The sequence below is a fragment of the Onychomys torridus genome, chromosome 14 (genome assembly GCF_903995425.1).
Source record: "Onychomys torridus chromosome 14, mOncTor1.1, whole genome shotgun sequence".
NCBI lineage: Eukaryota > Metazoa > Chordata > Mammalia > Rodentia > Cricetidae > Onychomys > Onychomys torridus.
In genome coordinates this window covers 1,233,305-1,252,479 of record NC_050456.1, presented here as the reverse complement: position 1 = coordinate 1,252,479, position 19,175 = coordinate 1,233,305, and the positions used below count along the sequence as shown (strand labels likewise).

General features: G+C 40.9%; 1 protein-coding gene across 2 annotated transcripts in view; it reads left to right on the top strand.

Moving 5' to 3' along the window:
• The window catches only part of Pik3cg (phosphatidylinositol-4,5-bisphosphate 3-kinase catalytic subunit gamma), a 36,658-nt gene extending 18,028 nt beyond the window's left edge, over positions 1–18,630 (top strand). For both annotated transcript variants that reach the window (XM_036206144.1, XM_036206146.1), the window contains exon 11: positions 16,992–18,630. In XM_036206144.1, the coding sequence (XP_036062037.1) occupies positions 16,992–17,270 (279 nt within the window). In that variant the 3' untranslated portion in view covers positions 17,271–18,630. The remainder of the gene's footprint in view (positions 1–16,991) is intronic.
• The last annotated feature ends 545 nt before the right edge of the window (positions 18,631–19,175 follow it).

Genomic DNA, 19,175 nt, shown 5'->3' with positions numbered 1-19,175 from the left:
TTTAGGAGTATGGATTTGTGCTTTTCTCCATATAGTCAGTTGGGTTTCAAACAATTTCCAGGAACTCCACACATTTGAGGAGGCATGGTGGAAGAATTTCACTATTTAAAGAAGAGAAAGCACTCAGTTATACTCTCTTGAGAGTGTGATCTGACCAGCTTGGACAGGACATGCCAACAGCAAATAGTAGCTCAGAGCATTAATTTGCATGGAATTTCACCTTAGTTATGGGGTCTCTTCCTTCTTATAGACACACAGCCACTTCCTTTTACCAGTGGGTGATGTTCCCTAGAGTCTGTTCCCTTTGTCCAGTTGCTGATAATGTCTATGGACCCACACAGAATTCATGTCACTCTACCACATCCCAGCAGCTTTCCCCTTTAGCTTTCTTTGTTGCTCCCTGCCATTGTTTTTCAGTTTAAAAAATTTGCAATGAAAAGAGTTTTATAATGAGGAAGCCAAGAGAGGCTCCCTGACCCTCCTAGCAAAATTTACTCAATGCACTACCTGGTGGGAAGTTTCTCAAGTCTGTGCTCTTTGGTCTAAGAACATTTCTTCATCCTTTGTGACCAAAGCATGTTTCTTAAGCCACTTACTCCTACCCCTCAGTCACATGGTGTCTATATAGTGTGTATCACCCAAAGCACATCTCTGTGAATTGTGCTGTACTCTACACATCTGTGTACAGAAGACTAGCCAGCAATGTACACACCTGTGAGTGTCACCCACATAACTATCATAACATAGGGATCAGAGGGTTGTCTTTGTATCGGGCCGACTTGAGAATGCTTCCCAGGAGGACAGTTACTCATCCTTTCGGAGCCTTGCTTTCTTCATCTATAAAGAAGGAACACAGCCTTTGTATGATTTTCCTAGGTACTATGTATTTAGTTAGTGTCATAAAGAGAAAGCTTTTATTTAGCTCACAGTTCCAGACCAAGACCATCAGCCGCATGGCTCTAGAGCACTGTGGATGTAGCAATGGTGTGAGCACATGTCAGAGTCAGCTGCTCAGCATTAATGCAGTGAAATATGCAGAATGATTAGTTCTGACCACAGCGGAGACTCCATTACATTGGTTTAGACATCAGGCAAATCTTCACACTTTGGAAATGTCTAAGAAACTGTCTTTTAAATGAAGTCTCAGACAATATATAAAACTTGACAAAGTAGCCTGCTATGGTTAAAGGGATAGTTGAATCCCACCTCTACCTATCCTCACCACCCCGTCCCCCATTCACCCTCTTCACTCATAGCAAGAGAAAGCTGACCACTAAGCAGGAAATTATCCACATGCAGAATTTCCAAACTTGACAAAGATGGGCAACCAAGCTTTATCTTTAACTCTGAACTTGGGAAAATTTTCTTTTGCTTTCCTTCCTTCCTTCCTTCCTTCCTTCCTTCCTTCCTTCCTTCCTTCCTTCCTTCCTTTTTCACACTGATAATTCAAGGTTTTGTGTTTCTTTATTTTATGCTTGTTATTGGAAAAGCTCTTAGAACCTAAGAACTACATCCATAAATTCTATCAGCAGTGTCTTGAAGTCTGGTGTAAGAAAGCTACTATGTTTAAGCAAACTAAGAAATGTGCACATTTGCATTTTGAACTAAAAGTCCCTTTGCTAGTTTTGACCACATGATGAATAACCTGTTAGGCAGGTAGAGAAAAGCTGACCCACTTTTTGTTAAGAGTGAGGTAAGCCTTCTCTATATACAACACAAATATGTGAGGCCATGGGACTGGGGATAGCAATGGGGAATCTTTACAGAGGATGGCTATGCCCTGTCCCACTCTCCCCTGTCCAAATTAGCTGGCCTAGCTTGAGCTTGTATCCATCAGTTACTTCTGGAATGGGGGTGGGGCATTAGGAACAAGCTGTGATTAGGCAGAGACACAAAACTAAGACTCACCATTTGAATCTGTGAAAATCTGCAATCTTCAGGGCAGCCTCCCACAGGCAGGGGTTAAATATATTTTAATGACAACAGTTTCCATCTCTCTTTGACTGAATAGATATTTTTTAAACAAGGTAACAGTTTTAGCACATTGGTAATGGGTTTTATATTGACAGCAGTGGTAAGAACAGAAGTGCAGTGCTGTGCTGAAGAGCAGCTTAAGGAGTTGCCTTAATCCTTAAATGTTGTTTTATTCTGTTATTTGTGTATGTCCACGCCACAGCATGTATGGAGTTCAGAGGACAACTCCTGGGAGTCAGCTCTATCCTCCCACCATTTCGTGGGTTTGGGGGTCAGACTCAGGTCACCAGGCTGGCAGGGCCAGCACCTTCACCGCTTAGCCACCTCTCCAGCACTCCTTCCATCTCTCAGGGGCTGCAACTCAGACAAGGGCAGATCTTTGGCTTCACTGTAGAAAAGACTTTGAGGACAAGCAAGTATGGGACAGAGTTGAAGTTTATTAAAGATATTGTAATATAAAGTTTAAGCATGGCCATTAAGAAAAAGAAAGATGCTGTAGAGAAAGATACATCCCTGAGCACAGGTGTGGGCCTCTCTAAGAGCCAACCTTCATTGTCTTCATATATATTATGTATATATGTATATGTATATATGATAGGTTATTCTTGAAGTTGTTGTGTTCTAAGGTTGTTAATGGACCTCAGGTCACAGGATGGCTCCTGAATTGTATGAGATAATGGATAAAGTACAAGTCTAGAATCTAAACTCTAGATCATGGGATGCAGGGAGGTAGGGCATCTTTGTTGTAAACAAAGTCAACAGTCTTGTTTAAGATTCCCAGAAAATGTTGGTACAGCAATGAGGCTAAATCCAGCACTGTGCACTGAGTCTCCAGCCTGGCTCCTTGCTTTTTAAACATAAAATGTCTGTGTATGAAAAGAATACTGCCTGAAAGTCAGTACCATTCACAGCAAATATTAGCTGTGCTGTAATTCTTGCTTGTCATTTAATCAGAGTCTAGGCTAAGAAGTTTTTGTTTGTTCCCATGTCCCCATAATTTTTTCTCTGTTTCTAATCCTGCCTCAATATCACTAGATTTTAAGTTTCAGTGAATAGCTATAAACATATAGAACACACAAATTTATTTAAATCAAGGGCAAATGAAATTTGGATTCCTACTTTATTTTAATAAGAATTTCATTAGCTTTTTTTAAGCAGTAATTTTTTATTAAAGTAAAAGCAAAAAACTTTAGGTTTATTCTTTTGCTTTTTTGAGACAAAGTCTCACTATGTAGACCAGGCCATCCTTGAATTCGCAGAGATGTCTATCTCTGTCTCCCAAGTGTTAGACTAAAGGCATGCACCACCATGCCACCTAAAAGCAATTTTCTTTTAAATATCAGACATCTAAACCTCATCCTATCATCCAGAGACAATACTGCCAGCACTTCAAGGTTTTCCCATCATTCATATTTATCTTTCCAAAGGTTGTGGGTAAGTTAGAATTTGCTTTAAACCTTAATGTAAGAGACTGGTGGTGGCGGCACACACCTTTAATCCCAGCATTTCAGAAGCAGAAGCAGGTGGATCTCAGTGAGTTTGAGGCCAGCCTGGTCTACAAACTGAGTTCCAGAAGAGCCAGGGCTACTCATAACCCAAAACCCCAAAAACATAATATAAGAAATAGACATGGGTGGTTGGGGCAGAAGAATAATAAGTTTGAGGTCAGCCTGAACTATCTAGACTATTTACCAAGATCCTGTACATATGTGTGCCTTTCTCTCTCTCCTCTCTCTCTCTCTCTCTCTCTCTCTCTCTCTCTCTCTCTCTCTCTCTCTCTCTGTGTGTGTGTGTGTGTGTGTGTGTGTGTGTGTGTGTGCATGTGTGTGTGTGTATATGAAGCAAAGCATCCATCTATATCAGAAAGCATTCCTATAGGACATGTTCAATACAAGTTCATTTGGGAGAATGAGCAACTTGATCTCCTATGGACAGACCTATAGAAAAGAAGATGGTCTTTGCACATTGCAGGCACTGAGCAAATGTGTTAGATAAAGCTGGTCATCTGGAGAGCCAAACAGCACTCATTTGTGCAGAGAAGACTATTGGTGAAATTATTAAGGCCACTCCACGTAGTTAAAAGGGAGGTTTATTTTGTGGGGTAACTTACAAGTGAAGGGATAGGTAACAGGGTCTGGGAAAGGTGTAGCACAGTCCAGCAGTGTTTTCTGGAGAACTCTGCTCAGTCTACCTCCAGCGTCCAGGGTCCAGTAACCAAGAGAGCTGGCCCAACCAGATCTTGGGTCTTTAGGGTCCTCTCTCAGCCCTGCCTTGTAGGGGTGACAGTTACCGAAGCCTCAATGGGGGTTGGAACTTCCAGATCAAAGCTGGAATGGCTACCCACTACAGAAGACAGTTTGAGGAGTGCCCCTAAAGGCACTTTCCCCCAGATGTCACTGTTAAGAAGCATTTCCCAGGAAGCCCAGGGCTGGTTACTTGGATTGACATTGATTGCAGTTTTCTTGCCAGTGTTACCAGTCTTCCCTGTTTCCGCATACCTGCATCTTGCCCCAATATCAGAGTGCACCAGGCCTTCAGCCTACAGCTGCAAGCACATGGCCAGTCTCAGGACAGAGCCTCACTCAGGGAGTTGCTAAGAACCTGAAGGTTCTTGACTGAAATCCTATCTGCGAGAGTCAGGCTGACTGGCTCTGAGATTGTTCTATTTCTGCCTCAACATCTCCACCAGGGGCACCTGCTCTAGGAGTGGAAGGCTGACTTCTTGCTTTGCTTCTCTGGAGACACAACTGTCCTCTCCAAGCCCAGCCACAGGCATCATGGAGACCTTACCCTCTGATGGTCTTCTGAGTGGTCATCTCTTACACTTCTTGGACTTCCTTTCCTTTGCATGGGATATCTGACTTGTGTGTGTCTGTTACCTGCTGACTGTACTTCCCCAGCTCCTACCCCATCCTGTTGTCATCGAGCTGTGTTCACCCTGTGTAAGACAGGACATGGACTCAATATGCACTTCCTAAACCCCTGCTGTGCATGCTTCAGGGCACTGAGTCAGGCCAGTATTGTTCTTGAAAGGCTATAGGGGATCTGCCCAATTTAATCCCATTCAAATATTCTGTTCTCCAATTGCTTATGATTTTAAAGCAGTGAATCTTGCTCAAGATCTAACTTGGCTTCTGCATAGAAAGCTTTCAGCCATCTCACAAGGGCAGATTATCTGTAGTGTGTTGAACATTGTACTGGGCACAGGTGGTCCAAAGCAAAGGCACAGGAGCCTCAGAAGACAGGCTGGCACCACTCCATGCTAAGAAATACTTTGTGTAAAGAATGCACTGAGAGTGGTTTGCAGAGGGAACAATCAATCCTGCCTGGAAGACAGAAGAGGGCTATTCCTAGAAGGAAGCCTTTAGGGATGAATTCAATTTCATCTTATCTGGTAGATGCAGGGAGGGAAGGAACATTCATGCAGAAAAAAACATCATGAGCAAGTACATACTTGAAAAAGTACACACAGTAAGTATTTAGGAATAGTAAGTACAACTACTCAGTCAGGGTGCAGCACAGGTCTCTGTGGAGTGAGTCTTGGAATCCGAGCCAAGAAAGGAAATGTGCGTCATTTGAAACAGGGCCCTGATTTCTTGAGTTCTTTATATATTCTGGATATCAGCCCTCTGTCAGATGTGGGGTTGGTGAAGACCTTTTCCCAATCTGTAGGCTTTTGCTTTGTCTTGTTGACTGTGTCCTTTGCTCTACAAAAGCTTCTCAGTTTCAACAGGTCCCATTGATTGATTGTTTCTCTCAGTGTCTGTGCTACTGGTGTTATATTTAGAAAGTGATCTCCAGTGCCAATACGTTCAAGAGTACTTCCTACTTTCTCTTCTATCAAGTTCAGAGTATCTGGATTTATGTTGAGGTCTTTGATCCACTTGGACTTAAGTTTTGTGCATGGTAACAGATATGGATCTATTTGCAGCCTTCTACACAATGACATCCAGTTATGCCAGCACCATATGTTGAAGATGCTTTCTTTTTTCCATTGTACATTTCTGGCTTCTTTGTCAAAAATTATATGTTCATAGGTGTGTGGGTTAATGTCAGGGGCTTCAATTCGATTCCATTGGTCCATTATGCCAGTACCAAGCTGTTTTTATTACAGTAGCTCTATAGTAGAGCTTGAGGTCAGGGATTGTGATGCCTCCAGAGGTTGTTTTATTGTACAGGATTCTTTGGGCTATCCTGAGTTTTTTGTTTTTCCATATGAAGTTGAGTATTATTCTTTCCAGATCTGTGAAGAATTGTGTTGGTAATTTGATGGGAATTACGTTAAATCTGTAGATGGCTTTTGGTAAGATCACCATTTTTACTATGTTAATCCTGCCTATTCATGAGCATGGGAGATCTTTCCATTTTCTGGCATCTTCTAAGAACTCAAGAAATTAGACATCAAAATGCCCAACAGTCGATTAAGAAATGGGCTATAGAACTAAACAGAGAATTCTCCACAGAGCAAGTTCAAATGGCTGAAATACATTTAAGGAATTGCTCAACATCCCTAATTATCCAGGAAATGCAAATCAAAACGACTCTGAGATACCACCTTTCACCTGTCAGAGTGGCTAAGATCAAAAACACAGAAGACAGTTTATGTTGGAGAGGATGTGGAGCAAGGGGAACTCTCCTCCACTGCTGGTAGGAATGCAAGCTTGTACAGCCACTTTGGAAATCAATATGGTGCTTCCTTAGAAAATTGGAAATCCATCTCCCCCAAGACCCAGCTGTAGCACTCTTGGGCATATACCCAAGGAATGCTCAATCATACCACAAGGGCATTTGCTCAGCTATGTTCATATCAGCATTGTTTGTAATAGCCAGAAACTGGAAACAACCTAGATGCCCTTCAACAGAAGAATGGATGAAGAAAATATGGTACATGTACTCAATGGAGTACTACTCCACAGAGAAAAACAATGACATCATGAGGTTTGCAGGCAAATGGATGGATCTAGAAAAAATCCTGAGGTAACCCAGACTCAGAAGGACAAACATAGTATGTACTCACTCATAGGAGGATACTAGATGTAAAACAAAGATGACTAGACTGCTACACAACTCCAGGGAGGCTACCAAGAAAACAGGACCCTAGGATCACCCATTGACAGAGAAATGGATGAGATCTACATGAACAACCTGAATGACAGTGGGAGTAATGAAGGGCAAGATTTGAGGGAAAGAAAGCTTAGGGGAGCAGGAGATCCCAGCTGGATCAAGAACAGAAAGGGAGAACAAGGAATAACAGACCATGATAAATGAAGACCACATGAGAACAGGAATAGGCAGAGTACTGGAGAGGTCCCCTTAAATCCACAATGATATATCCTCTGTAGACTGCTGGCAATGGTTGAGAGAAAGCCTGATCTGACCTAGTCTGGTGATCAGATGACTAAACACCCTAACAGTTGTCTTGGAACTCTCATCCAATAACTGATGGAAGTGGATGCAGAGATCCTCAGCCAGGCCCCAGGTGGAGCTCCAGGTGTCCAACTGTCAAGAAAGAGGAGGGACTGCAAGAGTGTGAATTGTTGAATCCAAGATTGCAAAAAGCACAAGGACAAATAGCCAATCAAATGGAAGCACATGAATTATGAACCAACAGCTGTGGAGCCCCCAGGTGGATCAGGCCCTCTGGATAAGTGAGACAATTGAATGGCTTGATCTGTTTTGGAGGCATCCAGTCTGTGGGACCAGGATCTGTCCTTAGTGCATGAGCTGGCTGTTTGGAACCTTGGGCTTACACAGGGACACTTTGCTCATTCTGGAAGGAGGGGACAGGACCTGCCTGTACTGAATCCACCAGGTTTAAATGAATCCCCACGGGAGTCTTAGTCCTGGAGGACATGGGAATGGAGGGGAGGGGCTGGGAGAAAGGTGGGTGTGGGGGCAGGAGGGGGGAGGACAGGGGAACCCATGGCTGATGTATAAAATTAAAACACATAATAATAAAAAAAAATAAAATAAAAAAGAAAGAAAGAAAGAAAGAAAGAGGGCCCTGGATAGGGAGGGGAATAGCAGAGCAAAGAGATGTCATTTGGTACACAATTTGTCAAGAACGAATTACCCTAATTAATGCTTAATATGGATCAAGTAGGAGATGACAAGTGTACCTATTACATTAGATGAACAGAGCTGGCAATGGATTCCCCTTGGGATTTTCACTCTGGCCAATTAGCTAGGACTGCTCAGCCTCTCCCATCCCAGCATGAAGACAGTATTTCCCCTCTCTCCATGGAAGATGCATGTAAAGAAGGGTGAGAGTTTGAATATGTTAATATGGTATCTCCCTCAGACAAAGGAGGTTTTCATATTCTTAGGACTTGGTTTATCTGTTGAACTTAATCTGGAAAACATACAAATCTAAGAGTGAAGGCCTGGCATTGGAACACCATAAATTGAATGTTATTCAACACCCAAGATATTAGAGCCCCAGTATTTTTAAACACTGCTCAGCATGTCAACAAAGTCATCTTCTGAATGTCTAGTTTCTTTTAAAGGATTGCTGTGTCTTTATGGTAATAAAGGTATGTGTTTCATTGTCTCCCAAGTGTGCTCTCTACAATAATCCTCTGGGGAATTTCCATTGGCCACAGTTTCTATAAAAGCACTGCTTCTCATAAATGAGGTTTGTTTTTGTTTTAACTTCTCAAAGTTGGGTGGAGAAATGGATTAGACAGTCCCTTTGGCTAGAGGTATAGTTGAAGATATGGGATCTGTGGGAGATTTTGTTTCATTTGTTTTGTTTGTTTCTGAGGCCTATTGAGAATTCTTCCCCTTTTCCATCTACCTTTGTTACATTATTTTTGCTCTTATATATCCAAATAGATCACCTCAAATCTTTTTGGTACAAGGCTGAAAGATACATACATAACACACACACACACACACACACACACACACACACACACACATACACATACACAGAGAGACAGAGACAGAGACAGAGAGAGAGATACACATAAAGAGACAGAGAGGCCATTCTTAATACAGACTACAAGAAAACAATTACAGCCTTTGTACACATAATGAATTTTTATCTAAATATTTGAGAGATGATGGTATATCCCTTTACCTGGCAAACAGCTAGTCTAAGAGTCGTGTTCAGGTCTGTAAATATGAAGCTACTAATTCTATCTCAATAAACGAACTGCCAAGGGTCAGACACTCTCTCTGTTCAGACTCACCACAGAGTGCTTCTTCCTGCATTGTTAGGTCTACCAGTCAACAATCTTTTCTGGTTTGTCAAGATAAGTCCTAAGAATCTTGTCTGGCCAATGCATTGACCTTTATTTTGAAATATATATAATGTATGCCTTGGACTGGACTATTTTTCTCCACTGTGTCCCTTTGGCAGGCAGAGACAACATTTTTTCATTCAGTGATGAGTATTTGACAGTTTTTCCCTCCCACCCTAGCCTCAGAATCTTGCCCTGAAGTTTCTGTTTCATGGTTCTGATGTCAGTTCTTTACTTCAGTGAACATGTATAGTTCATCTCTGGGGGAGAATGGAGGGTTTGGGTTGTTAGAAAAAGTATCTGTATGACCTTGAACCGTCTAGAACTACTCTTCAGTGGTTAAGAATTAGTTGATGGCATGCATGAAATTAGTTTGGTTAGTGAACCAACAGCTGGAGTGATTAATAAATCAATGCAAGGTTTTGGGTTCTGAAATGGTAATGAATTTCTTTGTTTCCAAGATGTATGGAGGTGGTAGCCTGTAAAAACATTTCTTTCTTCAGGGTTTAGATGCTATAATTAAGGCATTTTAAACAACAATGAAAACAAGAACAGATGTTCTATGTAGGCTCAACCTGTTTATTAGCTACTAAAGGAGTATTCCAGCTAATGTCCTCAGTGATAATGGAATGTTTTCCACATTAAGTAGTTTATGAAACCAAGTCCCCCAGTCAGATTCTCCCTTCTTCACTCAATAGCACACAGCCTCTCACAGGCAGATAAGAAGAACAGTGTTTGAGTCCCGGAAGAAAAAAACTCACTTTCAACAGCCAGTAACTTCTGTGTTCTGGGTTTTCCCCTGAGCTCCCCAGCCACATCCTTGTAGCCACTCTAGCCACAGTCCTTTGGGCTGAAGTAGTGTGACCAGGACACGTACACAAGCATTGTCACTGAGTACAAATAACAGAAATGAAACTTCTGGGGCTTGGGTGGGTGGAGCAGTACCAAACCATGACCCCCAAAGCAAAGAAACCACCTGTAGATGCCCAGAGTGTGACATCCTATGTACCCTTCCTCAGTGAGCCAGTATGAAGACAGCCTTCCCATACACATTGTAAAACATCCTAATCACCCATTCTCACACTCTTCAGCACTAACTCTGAACAGTCTAAGAAATCATTTTGAACAGAAGGTCTGTGTAAGAAAATGATACCTTTAGCATTGAGATGTGTGTTCAATGATGCAACTCTTCATAGTATCTAGTAGTAAAAGTCAACCAGTTACATAGCACTTAAATATCACCAAAGCCATATGAAATGGCTATTGCTGTTACTATTTTTCTCATCCTACAGATGAAGAAAACACTGAGGTCCAGAGAAGTTAAATGACTTCTCTGATTATCAATAAGAAAGCCAAAATTTGAATTTATACAGCTAGGTGTGAATCTGCTGTTAGCCACCATTCTACACTACTTTCAACAAAGAACAGTAACATCTGCTCTCACATTCTAAGTCTCTGCAGCCAGCCTGCCAAGTATGGAACATGCAGTTAATTTTAGGATAGGTGTTTCTTTCTTATAGAAGAGCCTGCATATGAAAGTCAAAGCTAGTAAACAAGCTAGAACCAACAAAAATCATTCATGCAGGCCAGAATGCAGTGAAGTACAGTGCTCACCAGGCACACATAAGGCTCTGAGTTCCCTCTTCAGCATCCACAAAAAGATGCTAACTCATCAGGGTGGGTGGCCTTCAGGAGAAGCAGCTCCTTTCCCTTTATGTATCTCTTTGGGCACATAGTTGAATCTATTTATAACCTGAAAGTATTTAAGCACCTATGGATTGGCATGGCAATAACTTTGCCTAGGGTTAATTTCCCTCCTTGAAAATATGCCATTAAAAGAGATTGACCCCACAGTGGGCTTTGCCTGGAGCCCCCAGTATATAGAAGGATAGAAAATAATTAAAAATCAGAATGTACTCTGGTTCCAAATTAAAAAAAAAAAAAGTCTCCCTAAGTCTGGTGAAAATTGTAAGAGTTGGCAAATTAATGAGACTATAGCCTGAGGTGAAGTCTGCACTTAGCCTCTGTAATTACTAAGAAACTCGAGACGCCTCAGTGGGTTGGATGAGCAAAGAAAATGATTTCTGGACATCAGTGGAGCACTAATGTACTGGAGCTGCTGCCAGGGGGCAGTTGAGGTCTGGACTGCAGCTGAAACAGCCAGACAAGCTCTGGGGACCACTTGAACCTCCTCTTTCATGGTGAGCAGAAAAGAAGCTAAGAGTTCCGGTAGGAAAGGAAGGGTCTGATATGCCCTGCAGCCTCAGTCTGGGCAGCCTTCCGTGCCTGTATTTTATATAAATTGCCTTACTTGTATAAAAATGAGCTGGGTCACGTCCACCCTCCACTGTCTGGGGTGACACAGGCCTGACCTCTATTATCATTATGGTTACTGCGCCACATGTAAATGATACAGTGTTGTGGTTTGAGACTGAAAAGTCCCCCAACTGCATGTGTCTGAACACTTAGCCCCAGGTAACAGTGCTGTTAGGGAAGTGGTAGAACCTTAGGACACAGGTACAGCTAGAGGACACATGTCACAGGCTCTCTGAAGATAATACCTTCTTCTGATTCCAACCTGAATTCTCTGCTTCCTGTCTACTGCAGTATGAACAAGCAGCCACCTCAAGCTCCTGCTGTGCTGTCTTACCTGCCATGATAGACTATCACCCTGTGAAGATGTGAGCTAAAACAAGTCCTTTCTCTACCTTCACAGAGGATAGTAACACCTGCTCTCAAGTGCTAAGTCTATGCAGTACTGATGAGACAGTTAATAGTAGATACAGACGAAGCCATCTTGTATTGATTGACAAAGATGGGAAACTACTACATATATTCTTTTGTTCCTTCATAACAGGCTGTTACATGTTTATTTATTCTCCTATAACACCATTCTCTGAGACTCAGAACAGGTGACAGTTTTCTTCAGCCTTCTACTCCATCTCCTATTACTGGACACTGAGGTTGCCACCTCCTTGCACAATGTTCTCAAAAACTTGCTCTTATAGGTAAATCAATTGAAAAAGAATTCAACTTTTTAAAAGTGCAATTCCTAGAAGTGTCTGGTGGAAACACATAGATTCTTTTAAAAGTTAAGTTTTGAAACGTATTTCAGACAGAAATTATCACTGATTTTATATGTGCGATTCTGAGCTTTGACAAATGTGAGATACACACCACAGCTAAGTTCTGTCACTAAAGCAGCTACATGTTATCATATGGTCTACTGTAAAACCACACCTGTGCCCTTTGAGCATCTGGGACAGACGAACAGGTTCTATCTAGCTGAGAGCTGAAAACCTTACCCTTCACTGCTGCTCTGTCTTTCCTCTCTGCAAGAGACCTACTTCCTGTGTCCTGTCTGTTATATAGACTTTCTATTCTGCCTTCTCATTGGTTATAAACCCAACCACATGACCTCCTTGTCACTGTCTGTCTGTACAGACCTCCAGGTCTTCTATGGTTGGTATTGAGATTAAAGGCGTGTGTCTCCATGCTGGCTGTATCCTTGAAGACACAGAGACCCTGCCTAGCTCTGCCTCCCAAGTGCTGGGATTAAAGGCGTGCACCACAACCACCCAGTTTCTGCTCTGGCTTGCTCTGACCCCAAGGCAACTTTATTAATATACAAATAAAATCACATTTCAGTACAAATAAAATATCACCACACTATCTGTAAGAAATTGAGAACAAAATATTTCCACTGTGTTTGTGAATGCTTCTGTCTTGCTTTATTTTTCTTTCTTTCTGTCTTTATTATTTTTTGTTTCATTTTCTGAGACAGGGTGTGATCCTATTTAGTACGGTGTAAGGGTTTGTTTGTTCGTTTGTTTTTTACTTTTTTAGTATCTTATATATTTATATCTATAATTATTAGCATTAGTTTTCTGTATATGTTGTCTTACAGGTCATACTGTTAAGGTTGAGTTCTGATTTTATAAGAATAAGCATCTTCTACCTTTTCATATGCTTTAGAATGATTTAATGACATAGACCAGCCTGTTGCTTAATAGGTAGGCATGACTCGTCTCCAGCTCCAAAGGTGTTTATGGAGGCAACAGCCTTTGATTCTTTCTTTCTTTCTTTCTTTCTTTCTTTCTTTCTTTCTTTCTTTCTTTCTTTCTTTCTTTCCTTCCTTCCTTCCTTCCTTCCTCCCTCCCTCCTTCTCTCCCTCCTTCCTTTCCTTTTTTCCTTCTTTCCTTCCTTTTTCCTTTTTTCCTTCTTTCCTTTCTTCCTTTCTTTTGGTTTCTTGAGGCACAATCTCATTCTAGGCCAGGCTTACATGGAACTTACTCTGTACCCTAGGCTTATCTTGAACTCACAGTGATCTCTCTGCCTCAGCCTCCAGAGTGCTGGGATAGCAGGCATAAATTGCCATGTTTGGCTAACCATCAGTTTTAAAGCACTTTCTTTCACTCAGTGTTGGGAATTTATATTAAAATTTCTAAGTTCATTCAACAATTTAAAAAATCAGATAGTGAAAAGTAAAGTTCATCTGTTTCTTAAAGTAAAACAAAATGTAAAAAAAAAAAAAAAAAAAATGAGGGCTAAATTCAACATATTTCCTGCATTTCTTTGGATTGATTTCATTAACTCTTGGCAAACATTACTTTCGCTTACATAAAGTCTATTGATTCCAATATGGTGTTCAAAAGTGACTAATTGTAGTTGGAGTTTTCCTGTCCCAACTGCCTGCTCCCAAATAACTGACCCAGAGGCTTAATATTACTTATAAATGCTCAGGCAATTGCTCAAGTTTATTACTAGCTTAGTCTTATACTTAAATTAACCCATATTTCTTATCTATGCATTGCCACATGGCTCATGGCTAATTACTTCATTTTTCTATATGTCCTGCTTCCTCAGCAGCTGGCTGGTGTCCCCCTGACTCTGCCCTTCTTCCTCCCAGAGTCCTCTGTGTCTGGGTGTGTAGTTAGAGTTTTCCTGCCTGTCCCAGTCAGGACAAATCTCTCTTACCCGCCAGTCCCACAGTCTCTCAGACCCAACCAAGAAAGCACACAGAAACTTACATTGTTTACAAACTGTATGGCCGTGGCAGGCTCCTTGTTATCTACTTCTTCTATCTTAAATTAACCCATTTCTGTTAGTCTATACTTTGCCACATGGCTTGTGGCTTACCAGTGTCTTTACATGTTGCTTTTCATGGTGGCGGCTGGCGGTGTCTCTCCCCAGCCTTCTACTTCCCAGAATTCTCTTCTCTCTTGTCCCGCCTATACTTCCTGCCTGGCCACTGGCCAAACAGCATTTTATTTATACAGAGTGATATCCATAGCACTTTCCCTTTTCTTTTTTTTTTTTAAGGAAGGTTTTAACTTTTACATAGTAAAATTATATATAACAAAAAATTATCAAGCAAGAATTACAGTTACAATATTAAAGAAGATATCCTATCTATCTTATATTTGTGAGTCCAAGGTTTTATATCTAACTTATCTTTTATCATAACTGAGGAAATTATAGCTATCTAGTCTTCAACCACATCAAAGAACTCAGAAGGATATAATATTATCTGAGAACCAGGAGAAGGATGCAAGCAACTTTTGGGAGTCTTTCAGGGTAGACAGAGACAGCTGGCAGCCTGGACAGTCACCTAATGTTCCTTTGTAAAGTTGGGGCATTTGTCTTCAGCCCACAGGGCTAGAGTCTCTCGGTCACTTCTCTCAGTGTCCTGTAGAATTTCTGGCAGTTTCCTCTGCGAAACAGGTACCTGAAGAACCATTTAGTCAAGCAAAGTTTAGTGGTCACCTTTCTATGGGTCCTGCATGTCCAGTCGATCAAGCAGTCCAGGCAAGAACAGTTTCTTGCCCAAATGGCTATTTTTGCCAACATGAAGATAAACTACATATGAAGTGTCTTCAATGATCATCCTCCTCTCTGAAGTAAATTGGTGTTGCCAGGAGCAGACATGTCTCACTGTCCAGAAAGTCTAAATTTTAAAAGTATTTTAAATGCCATATTCTGTAGGTCTTTGAAGTATTTGAAGATTACCTATCTATCTGAAATATCTCTATGTATACCTAGAGGACTTAACTAACATGGCTACAAGTATGATTATCATAGATGACTAATTATTAATCTATTTTTAATTATCCATTACAATTTAAATGAGCTATACAAACATAATACCTTAAACATGAGTAGAAATATATGCATAGTATAACAAAATTAACTTTAAGTTTGTATCAATAGACTAAAATCTATACCAATGTAAAACATTTTAAACAAGTTGTTGCTCTTTAGAAGTAAGTTCCGTCCTTAATCTACCCTTTCATCCTATTATATCTATATTGTATCCCCTTTCCTTCTTTAGAAAGAGATCGTGTTTATAATCAATCTACTTTAAAGGAAAATATTGGTTTTTCTCTGTCCCACACTGGAGTCTCTTCTGATTTGGGACACAAGAATCTCTTAACCTTTTCTTTTAACAATACGTCTGGGTTTAGAGAAGGAGTGAGCCAATTCCATCTCCAAAGCCAGCTTGATAATTTTGGGAATGTGGGCATAGTTTCTCTTACTACTTCCTGCTGGAGGGGTGCGCTGTATCTTATGGGGACACAAAGAAAATTTTAGGATTATGGAGTAGTCCATTAGGGTGAACCTCTGAGCCAGTTGCCTTGAAACCATTCTGGATGTTGGATCATCTGGGCCATGGTGTCATCGGAGACCTTTCAGGTGGTCTTGGCTGATGAAACCTGATGTATGTTAATGTGGAACAAATCCATAGTCTCTGGCTTTCTGTGGAAACAAAAGCAGAGACTCTTTTCCAAAACAACATATCCTTATATCCAAATTTTGAAGTCAAGGTACCTTTAAAATTTACATATTTGTTTAACTCAACAGCTTTTACGATCAAATCTTTTTCTGTAGTTAAAAATCCCAAAGACAAGACAAACCAGATTCTCTGTGTAATATCCATCTTTGTAAGACTGAAACGCCACTGTGGCTGCTGGCTCCACCCACCTCAGCTTCCCAACATGGCGGTGGTACAGTTTACTGCCAGCTCTGGGTCTGGAGCCATGTGCACCATCAACTAACAGAAGCAGTTCTATCAAAGCAGCGCATAGCCCAGAAACTTTTTTTTTTATTAAAAAAAAAACTAGCAAAGGCTAAATCCACCACGCAGCAGAGTCAAGTGCTGCTTGTAGATTCCTCATTTCCGTCGCACTGCAGGTCAGACACACACGCCAGGAACCTGCCATAGTAGCTCAAACCGGCAGGCTGCCACTAACTTGAGACAATTAGGAAGCTGTTTTTAGTTCCATTTTGGAATCTTTTTTTGTCAGGTTTTAGGTGGAAACTCTTGCCCCACATTGTCCTACCTATACTTCCTGCCTGGCTACCAGCCTTTCAGCTTTTTATTAACCAATGAGAGTAATACATATTCACAGTGTACAGAATGATTATTTCACAGCAACTTATACCTCTTTAGATAGGACAGTTGTTTCTACCCTTAATTTTCTAAGAAAGATCTTGAATCTGAATATATACTAACAAATAGCATAAGACTTGTCTGAACCTGCCAGTTTTCCTTGAGCACACTAGCTATAAACACTGATGTGTTTTTCACCTGAAGCGGAGACCTGCCTTGTTCACAAAGAGTTCTTTGCATGAACAGTAACATGTACATTCCAGCACAGCCAGCCTAATATTCTTCAGAAACTCCCCTTGATCTCAGACAAAGGCACCATCGGCCCAGAGCACTTCAGCTTCAGCTGGGACACTAATAACAGCATCTTTTCCTCCTTTGTCCAGGACGTCTGTGTCAGGGCTTATCTAGCTCTTCGCCATCACACAAACCTGCTGATCATCCTGTTCTCCATGATGCTGATGACAGGAATGCCCCAGTTAACAAGCAAAGAAGACATTGAATATATCCGGGATGCCCTCACAGTGGGGAAAAATGAGGAGGATGCTAAGAAGTATTTCCTTGATCAGATTGAAGTTTGCAGAGACAAAGGATGGACGGTGCAGTTTAACTGGTTCCTGCATCTCGTTCTTGGCATCAAACAAGGAGAGAAACACTCGGCTTAATATTCAAGGCTAGAGCCAAAAGCAATTTTGTGTTCAAAAGCTTTGAAATTAGCATGTGTCAGTCATGAGACTTAAATATAAAATGCAGTAGGACACTCTGAACACTGGCACTTCAGAAATACAGTTTTTCCCCAGCTGAACTCTTCACCAGAGGAAAAGACATTGACATTAATGATGGTTTGGTTAAATATCAGCACGCAGCTTCTTTGCTGTTTTTTTTCTTTTTTCCCTCTCAGACTCCGTAATGTTGGCGAACATTCTAAGTTTAAATAGCCTGGTGACTTGCTTATTATGCCTGATGATCTTGTACTGAGTATCTCTGCAGGTTCTTTAGTAGAATAACTGGTGATACCTGTTGCCACACGTCTTTACTATGCATTTTGGCTTTCTTGTGTTCTTTCAGCTCCTGATAGAAAAGGGTGTGAGCACTGCTAAGCTCTGCAGCATTCTTTAAAAGATGTTTCTAAGTATCCCCTCTGTGCCCACAGATGCTTGGGCTATGCTAGAAGCAGGGAGTGCCAGTTAGCCTTCAGAGTGCCATTAGCAATTAGTCTCACAGTGTGCAGCTGGGATACGCAGATGCTGAAAGCACACTTTGAGCTTGAGCCGTGGCCTCCCCTGCAGGGGTAGCTCTATGGTTATGGATATAAAAAATGGAGGTAAGACCTTTTCCCAAGAGTGAATAACCTAATACAATCAGTGTCATCTCCTCTGGCACAGAAACAGGAAGTGCCTAAAGAGCCCTTTGATGCCTGCACACTCATCTCCCCCTTACCCCACCTCCCTTCTTCCTGCCTTGCCACCTCCTGCACTTAGTCCTGGACTTGAGAAATCTTTAAGGACAGTTTTTCCCAACAACTCAAATGACTTGAAAAAGAAAGTCTGCTCTAGGCTTATGGAAATTATAGGCACTTATTTGTAGAGCTGTTCCATGGATTTTTAAAAAGTATATTACTAAAAGATGGGTTCCAGAAAAATTAGTTTCTAAATGTTTTAATTTTATATTCTGAATCTGAACAGTTTTTTTTATTTTTTAATGGAAAAATATAGTTGCTATCTAATGTATTCTAAGCTTATAATACACTTATCTGCATATTCATTTTCCAGCTTAAAGGACTTTTAAAAATTGAGGCATCCTGGAGACCACTAAACCATCTTCCTTTAAAGTATTTTCTCATTTCTCAACTATTATGTTGTTTGTTATTAGTGTTGATCTACCTTAGAAAGAGATCAGTAAATTATTTAATCAAATATCTTTACCTGTCATTAATTCCATTTAAAGAACTATGTCATTGGTGTCCAAATTTAAATATAATCAGATACAACTTTTTCTGATTTTTAAATTTTCAGCTTCATATAGATGGAATCCAACCTTTCTTTTGTGTTTGCAGAAGCCAAGTAGCACCTAATTCTTCTTCAAATAAGAATCATCAGGGACACTTTAAAAATGTCCTTGCATTTTTAAACCATCCTACTTTCAGTATATTATAATCTCATTAGTGTGGGATGTGCCTGGGCATAGTTTTCTAAGTACTTCAGTTGAATCTAATATACAAGCAGGAGAAGAAGCCTTATGTGGCCCATAAAGGTGCACATAACCCTCCTTGCTCACTGGGCCTTCCGTGGCTCATAGATAGCTACAAAAAATACTCCTCATTCCTGGCAACTAACCCCTTTAAAATTGTGCTGTCTCCTGTACAGAGGGCTATGTCCTGTGCTGAAATTATATTCTCTATGAATGGAGGTTGGGTGTTTTATGGCATTTCCAGACCAGGGTTCTTGCTAATCTAAGAACAGGAAGAATGGTGCATACCAATTCCAACCAGAAGCCATTCCTGTGCTTCCAAAGAAAGGCCATGCAGACTTTGCACAGACTTTGCCTTTCATTTGAGCTGCTGAAATGAT